This window comes from Sinocyclocheilus rhinocerous, unplaced genomic scaffold (assembly GCF_001515625.1).
Source record: "Sinocyclocheilus rhinocerous isolate Xijiao unplaced genomic scaffold, SAMN03320098_v1.1 scaffold2147, whole genome shotgun sequence".
Lineage (NCBI taxonomy): Eukaryota > Metazoa > Chordata > Actinopteri > Cypriniformes > Cyprinidae > Sinocyclocheilus > Sinocyclocheilus rhinocerous.
Window position 1 is genome coordinate 8112 of NW_015624558.1, and position 8791 is coordinate 16902.

Below are 8791 nucleotides of genomic sequence, written 5' to 3' on the forward strand. Positions count from 1 at the left end.
GACTACAACATGCCCTAGATATTGTTTGAAAGTGTTTTGATTCTTTATTGTTCGGTCACACTTTACATTAGGGCTTCATTAGTTAACATTAGCTTTTGCTCATTGTGAATGTTAATGCATTAACTGAGGTTAACTAATGAGGTCTTATTGTAAAGTGATACCTATTGGTCTTTATAGTTCTTTTTGCACTTTAATCTGTGTAAAACTTTTAACTTTATACATTTTTCTGTATTGCTTTATTGCATTTAAATGTTCAGTTATTTTTGTTATAAGAAAAATGTTATTACACCTGTTATACTGTATTATGACAGCACTTTAAAAAAAAACTAAATTTCAATATCGTGATAATACCGTATACCGTGATAAAAGCATGAGCAATTAATCGCAACATGAAAATTTGATACCGGCATATCCCTAATGTGTATATATGTATGTATGTATGTATGTATGTATATATGCCAACAATCTAAATTATAATCAAAATTATATACATAATCTAAATTATTCATTTTATTTATTTATTTATTTTAATTTATGCATTTACTCTTTTATTTTTACTTACACTTGTAAGTCACTGACCCACATTTTCTCTTGATTTTTTTCTACTAACTTTTAACCACTAACAACATAAATTGTTGTATTTCCTTTTTTCAGTTTAACACAAGCAGCAGTATCCTGAAGACTGGATTTGACTTCTTGGACAACTGGTAACGCTTGAATATCCTGAAGAACCCATTCCAGATCACAGGACCTACAAGCACCACAAACTCAAAACTACCGAACACTTTCCTTTTAAATCCAAATGCTTCAGTAGTTTCTTTAGAGTGCATCAATATCTCTATGATTGTAGTAAAATCTTAATCTGTCTGACTCCATCTCACTGGTTAGAAGTTACTGAATGCATGAGCTATGATACATCAGATAGGATTTTAAACAGAGCATATGTTGTTTTCACACTTGGTACATTTGCTTGAGTCAGAACCCATCGACTCTACTCTCCTGGCCCTGTTGGTCTGCTTTCCCACTGTTATTGTTATTCTAAACTGTGGTATGTTTGCAAAAATTCTTTCACCATCAACATTAGAACCACCAAAAGCTGTTTATCCTGTGTATCCAGGCAACGAAGTTTGAAATCTTAAAGTTGCAGAACAATGTTTAAAATTTTTGTTTGATGTGACTACCAAACTGGCACAATATACTTAATCAGTACCAGCCCACTTCTGGATTGCATTCACATCAACCACGAACCATACTGTGGTTCACATTAAAACAAACCCCTCTTTCGGACTTAAGTAAAATTCCTTTGTGTGCGGTTACAGAAGTTTGGAAGATGCATTAATCAAACAAGCCAGAACTCAGATCCACACTAAAACTACTAGTGTGAATGCTACATCACCGTCACTGCCATACATTTTTATCTATATTTATCTAGACCTCAAAACTAGTGTTAAGATGCTTCACTGTACTTTTATTGATAAGGACCTAAATGAGACACCGTAGCGCTAGCATGCTTTTGAGGAGATGACTTGCGCCTTGCTTGTTTTGTAGACCTTTTATATGCGTGCTACTTTCATTGTATGCTTTGAAGTGAATCATTGACTTTTCTCCTCATTCTCCTGAATGCTTCCTTTCTTTTTTTATCTTTCCTGTAGCCCAGTACACCAGAGATGACTTAACTTAAAAAGCAATAGTTCAAATCTCCATTCGTTGTTAGGCCAAAAGCATACTCCACGCAAGTACGCAAATGTGGATGCAACATTAAACGGGTGTTATGGCAGTAACAAACTCCAGAACTCAAGGGGGCGATAGTTAACTGAAACTGAATGTGCGATTGTTAAGGTAGCTAGCTGTAAACACATAGATATAACTCGCTCTTCGCTTGCGTTTGATGTTTACAGACTGCTTGATTTTGGACGTGTGAAATCGACGTTTGCATTTACGTACTTGTCTGTCGTATGATTCAGGGCTAAGCTAACTAGGGTTCAAGGGTAGGAATCAATTTTGGAGCTTTGTTGCGAGATGTTTTTGTTTAATACGAATGCGTGGCCTGGAGCCAGTATTTATGCATTCATATATCTGTAATGGAAGATAAGTACAATAAAAGAAGTACACTAACTCTTGTAGTTTGTCTCATTCTTCTCTTGCCTGGTAGGGGGCAGTGTAGCACTAATTGAAAACCGAAAGATGGAGCTCTACTCATAAATCCCGTGACAGTTTTCTGCCTTTTGTCAGTTCACTGCCCAGAGTGTTATTTATTTTAGTCAAATATAACTGTTGGATGTGCGTTGATATAATTGGTCACATATGTGGCATTTTCAAAATGCTCCTAATATGAGTTTATTTCCCCAGGCAGTGATTTTTATTTTGGTGGATTGACGTTATTGCACCACATGTTTTGAAAAAGGCCTTGTTAATTTCTCGACTGGAAAGTGGTCCTGTAGTTTTCCAAGAGGTCATTCAACCGTTCAAAGGTTTTTTTGTTTTTTTGCTATATCTGTATTATTTTTAAGGAGTTCAGTTGATAGGTGGATTTGATCAGTCTAACAACAGTAGATATCCATGGTTTTGGCGTTCTTTCTAATTGTTATTTGTCAAAGGTAGACATCTAAGCTGTTTATCTGTTCTTGTACCGTATAATGTCTAGACACAGTCATCTGGGAGAGATTTGCTTATTTAGACTTTATGTAATGAACTGGATTTTTTGGGGCAAAACTCCATTCTTACATCTAACTCCCTTCCAAAGTCTCCTCCAGAGGAAGTGAGCAAGAAAGAGAGAAGTGTCCTGTTTAGAGGACGAGAAGTCCAAATTCCTTCCATGTGTGGAGACAGGACTCAGCTGGTAATGAGACGTTCATCATTTTCCTGTCATTCGGCCACTATTGACTTCTACAGAACAGCATGTTCCCAAGGGACAAAAGCAGAAAGCTGAGTCTTGGACAAGAAAATTAAGATCTATTTAAATGTTTATGGAAGAGGGAGAAAGAGCTGTGTCAGTAAAACTGCCATGTTAGCACAAAGAATGGAAGTGGGAGGAATGGGGGGAAAAAATCCAGTGTTTGGGTATAAAACTCTCAGGAACAAGCAGCTGAAAGAAAGAAAACCGAAAAAGAGAGAGAAAGAAAAAAGGAATCTTTCAGACAAGGTGAAAGGAGGAGGAAAAGTGTCCGACAGCTGCAGAGAGGGAGGAGGCTAAAACAAAACAGAGCTGTATAGAGGTGAACGATAGAGCGAGACAGAGTTGAAAGTGATGTGAAAGGAGGAGAGAAGGTTGCTGTTGAGTGAACATCCGGAGTTGTGACTATATGCAGTAAGACGGAGAGCTGGCTGAACAGAAGAAAGGGATTTATGAAGTGAAGTGATTTGAAGTGGAGATGAGTCTAACAGTGATTCTGGCGGCTGTAGTGGGCTTCAGCGCTCTGTCTTCCTGTTACTCTGGCGAGAACACCACGAGACCGGCCATCACAACAGCTGATCTGTCTCAGGTTAAGATTTTAGATTTACTTTGTGGGAAATTATCTATTTACTGTTTAACGGTGACATTTTCTTTAAATATAACTTGATATATAAACACAATTAATGTGTTCCATTGAAACAATTTTGTAAGTTTAATTTACAAAATGTCTTCAAAAACCTACCATGATGCAAAAAAAATTGTATTCTTTGAAGTGCTTTGGAGTATAATGTAAACACCTTAACATACATCAAAATACCAGGGTATTACCATATGATGCCATCACTGTACCATGATGCTGCATCACTATGGTTTTCTACTTGGGGTTACTGTACCGCTTTGGAATGATGAAGCTAGTTCAAAATCGTGGCCTAATGGTTAGAGAGTCGGACTCGTAACCCAAAGGTTGCGGGTTCGAGTCTCGTACCGGCAGGGGTTGTAGGTGGGGGGAGGGAATGTACAGCGCTCTCTTCCACCTTCAATACCACGACTGAGGTGGCCTTGAGCAAGGCACCGAACCCCCAACTGCTCCCCGGGCGCCGCAGCAAAAATGGCTGCCCACTGCTCCGGGTGTGTGTTCACGGTGTGTGTGTGTTCACTACTGGGTGTGGGCGCACTTTGAAAGGGGTAAATGCAGAGCACTAATTCCAAGTATGGGTCACCATACTTGGCCACATGTCACTTCACTTAATTTAAATGCGTCTGCATTTATTAAGTGGGAGCAAAAGTCAAGGGCATACACTTCTGGTTGCTACAAAACATCCTCGATTAGCAATCACATTACTTGAAGTGCCTGGCCAGGACCTCCAGTGTGATTGTGCATGTGTATTCTGTATCAGGCAAAGGCTGGAATAAACTATGCGACTATTAAAATCTGAACAGATTTCAAACCACTAGGCATCACATATTTGGCTATGTTGGTTACAGAGGAAAATTGGGCATCATACACTTTATGACTAAGGGTCACACACTGCTCTGAACACAACAAACCCACACAGAAACATTGCTAGGAAATCGATGTAAAATGAAAACATTATTTGTTCTACAATTGGCTCAAAGAATTAAATCTCTTTTATATCCTGCCACTGAATGGATTCATAGTCTGAGCTAAAAAAAAATAAAAAAATCAGAGTCTGTGGTCATCATATACTATGCAATTTTCTGTAAAATCTGTGACTGCCCAAAATTGCAGACTGCCTCTGAATTTTGGCAACTACTGTTGACTCTTTCAGAGTGTAAATTGGGGCAAAAATATCGGCAGAAGTTGTGTAGTGTATTCCAGCCTTAAATCTGGTTTTGATGGTGGTTTTGCTGTCGTTTAATTCTACAGGTGAGAGTGTTCAATGAGGAGATGGTTAGAGGGCGAGGGGACACTCCTGACATCATAGAACCTGAACCCACCACTGCAGTCTCTGAAATGGAGAGCACTTACAACTACATTCGTGCGTTAACCTAACACTCGCTTCACTTACCCACTTCCATCTGAAGAGCCAGAAAAACAAGCCAAAACCAATCCAACGGAATGTATATTTGCATATATTCTAATTGCAATAACAGCCTGCACAAATGCAGGTGTTGTTTGTCCTGGCATGACATGAAGGCTTATTTGTATGGTAATATTTAATAGTCTGGGTATGTAAATTACATAATGCAACTTCAGTAAGATTCGATCTAAAAAAATTTTTTTTTTAAAACGCTACTCAAGAATCCAGACACTCTATATCATCAGCTACCTTGTCAACCCCTTCCCCCTCCACAACACAGTTTCTTAATATTCTATTCATTCACTGGTATGCAGCAGCATAGCTGACTAATGAAAGACTTGATTCACATTTGTCTATTTATACATTTTTGCAGTGTCTAGACTGGCAGCGATGGATCAGGCTATCCACAGGCTTAATGTGGGACATTACACATTGGACATTAAAGTTACACAACTGTTGGAAAGAATGTCACGACTTGAGAATAGATTAGGCGACACTGAGGATGCCATTCAACAAGTCTCATCCTACTGCAAGGACAATCGCAAAGAGATCGGACGACTAGAGGGTTAGTGGGTTATCTACTGTCTTTACCTTTGGGCTCATAGTTGTGGGCTATAAAGGGCATTGTAGTCAACAGTGGAAATCTAGCTGTGCTTAAAGAATCCATGTTTTTATTACTGAGGATCTTACCAAATGTAAAGTAAGGTGGTGACTGTTTATTTCAAGGGCAGTATCTCAAGTTGAACCTTTTGTTCACGATGACCCAATACATAAGGTTATTTGGGGAGCAAATAATTAGGCAGAACAAGTGGGATCACAACACCCTTTGTTGGACCTGGAACAATGTCATGTGTAGTCAGGTTATAGTCATAAATCCATCCCAACCCTAATCCTAGTCTCATGTAGCCAGACCATTGCCAAACAACATAAGGTTTGGGCTCTATAGCCACTGAAATTGGCCAACGACTGCTCACTTAGTCAGGAAGAGGTCATCTGAAAAGTGACCGATCACAGTTATGTTTTGTTCAACGTCATGTTTAGGGGCATGTTAAATGTCACATATTTACCCGAGTATGCCACAGATATTTCCTTCTCAGTGAGGTATTTCAGAGGACACACTACTAATGACATGAAATCACACAGAATCCAGAGGTTCAACCAAGCTCGGAAAAAATAGAACTTTTCTTGTATGCTATAGGTAAACTATAGGTATGTCTATAGGTATTGTCAACACATCTCTTTTAAATTCAAAATGCCTCAAACAAAACACTTAAATGACTTTTAGCTGTGAACTTCACACACTTTTTTTTTTTTAATCCAGAAATTAGTTGAAGCACTCATTGCTGTAGTCCCTTGTAACGGAGGCCAGCTGGTAAGAGCTGCGCAGGTAAACCTCATTCCGCTGATCTTAAGAGGTGCACAATCGACTGATGCTAGAAGCTATGGTCTTTAACGTCCTTGTTGGAAACGTCGGTTCAAATCCTTCTCGGAGCAAGTCGGGGGAGTAGAACCAGAGGGGTTACACCCGGTACTTGTTTACAAAGCTTTTGTTTCCTGGTGAACTGTTAAAGCTTGCGGACACCTAATCTCTTAGAAAACCCATAGAAATGAGCCAGATTTCGCTTTAGACTTTTCAGATTAGACTTTTGCCTTCACACAAGTGTTTCCAGTTTAGTGTGCCATATATACATTCAAAGAGTGGGTGTGGGTGGTCCATGGGAGTGACGTATGAGGGTAAGACTATCCAAACCAATCCCTAACCTACCCTAAATTTAGAGCAAAATCGTTGGTAAATGAGAAGCTCAACCCCTTAAAACCAGCCCTAACCTTAGCGCTAATTTCCTAGTCCTAAACCTCACCGGCAACTTTCAAATCTAAATTCTGGCCTCCATCCCTTCATGTTACATAAGTCCTACTCTTTCAACCCCTTTCAATCTGAATTCTGACGTTCTATTTCTTACCATAACCCTGCCTGAACTCTAACCCCCTCTAGGCAACAATACTTTAAGCGAAACCGAAGAACGAACTGGTGTGACGTCATTTCAAACAAAATTAGGCCAAAACGTGATGTTGCTCTCAGGAAAAGTTTGCTCTGGCTGATAAACACAGTCTTTCAGATGAGACGTTAAACCGAGATCCTGACACTCTGTGGTCATTAAAAATCCCAGGATGTCCTTCGAAAAAGAGTAGGGGTGTAACCCCGGCATCCTGGCCAAATTTGCCCATGTTAACATTATACTGCTGCAAAGGTATTTGAAACTTCTTTTAAAATTAATTTTTAACCCTAAGCAAAGAACAGCAAAGATCTTTGCTGTGAGTATACTAGGGCCTTACCCCTGCTGTTGATCCCTCCAGCCCCCAACATTTGACCTAACAAGGGGTCTAATCCTGCTCCTGGAGGGTCACTTTTCTGCAGAGTTTTGTTCAAGCACACTTGGCTGGACGTTTCTATTGATGCTGTAGACCTTGGCTGGCTGGTTCAGGTGTGTTTAGTAAGGGCTAGAGCTAAACTCTGCTGGAAGGTGGCTCACCAGGAACAGGACCGGACACCCCTGACCTAACCCAATCCTAACCCTGCAGTGTTACCTCTGATCCTTCTAGTCCTGAAATTACAGACTTAAAATACTAACTCCAAGCTCTAGTTCAAATCTTGACCCTTAATCTCCATTTCTAATTTCTGTCCTTTATTCCCAACACCCTCTAACCTTCAGACCTAACTCCAATTTCCTACCCTAAACATTATTCCCAAAGCTACACCTAGTTGTCAAATTGTACAGTTACCTAAACTCTAGTAGTGTTTTGAGATCTGAAAGTTATATAGGAAAATCACACATGCTGTGTATGCTGGTTTTGATTTTTTGATTAGGACCTAATGTCTAAAGAGACTTAACACTAAAATTGGACAGTTTAATAGTAATGTTCCAGGACCGGAAAGGTTGTTGGTCCAGGAATATGTACTACTTGGGCAAATCTTGTTAAGATGACAGCAAAATACTCTCCTTGACACTCATGAACTTTTGTATTCTGTATTTTATTAAAATATGATGAAAATGATTTTGTGGTTCCAGGCTGCCAGAAAGGCCGTAAAATGGGTTACAAATGCTTCCTGGCATACCGCGTGTATGAGACCTACACAGATGCATCCAAGAAGTGTCAGGAGCGGGGAGGACGCATGGCTATGCCACGAGATCGCAAGGAGCAGGAAGCTTTGGCTGAATATGTGAAATCAGTATTCCACGGAAACTGGCCTGTGTGGCTTGGGATCAATGACGAGCGTTCTGAAGACCTCTACCTATTTGAGGACACAACTCGTGTCACTTACTTCCAGTGGAGGAAGCACTTCCTGTCAAGCCAGCCAGATGGTGGGAAACGAGAGAACTGTGTAGCCATGTCTTCAGATGACGGAGACTGGTGGGACACCTACTGTGAAAGACGCATGTATTATCTGTGCGAGTTTGATGTTTGACTTTGATACTTTCCTAAATGGCTTCTAATTAAGATTTTTTTTTAAATATCAAGAGCAGCTATTAACTGTTTTATAAACAGTTGTTGCACAGGTAAAATTAGGGCCAGTGAACTTAATGATCCCATGAAATGGTTTGATAAATGAAATTTTCTTTCCTGTTAACATTTTTCCTATTGAAACAGGAAGTGGGAGCAGGAATCTATAAAGGATTAGTTCACTTCCAGAATAAAAATTTCCTGATAATTTACTCACCCCCATGTCATCCAAGATGTTCATGTCTTTCTTTCTTCAGTTGAAAAGAAATTAAGGTTTTTGAGGAAAACATTCCAGGATTTTTCTCCATATAGTGGATTTCAACGGGGACCAACGGGTTGAAGGTCCAAATTGCAG

The 8791-nt window shown here is 39.6% G+C and overlaps 1 protein-coding gene across 1 annotated transcript; it reads left to right on the top strand.

Moving 5' to 3' along the window:
- The first annotated feature begins 2982 nt into the window (after window positions 1-2982).
- Window positions 2983-8620, top strand: LOC107742839 (C-type lectin domain family 11 member A-like). The gene is made up of 4 exons (XM_016555903.1): window positions 2983-3482; window positions 4782-4893; window positions 5309-5500; window positions 8004-8620. The coding sequence occupies exons 1-4, from the start codon at window positions 3372-3374 to the stop codon at window positions 8399-8401; spliced, it is 813 nt and encodes a 270-aa protein (XP_016411389.1). The 5' UTR covers window positions 2983-3371; the 3' UTR covers window positions 8402-8620.
- Window positions 8621-8791: the final 171 nt, after the last annotated feature.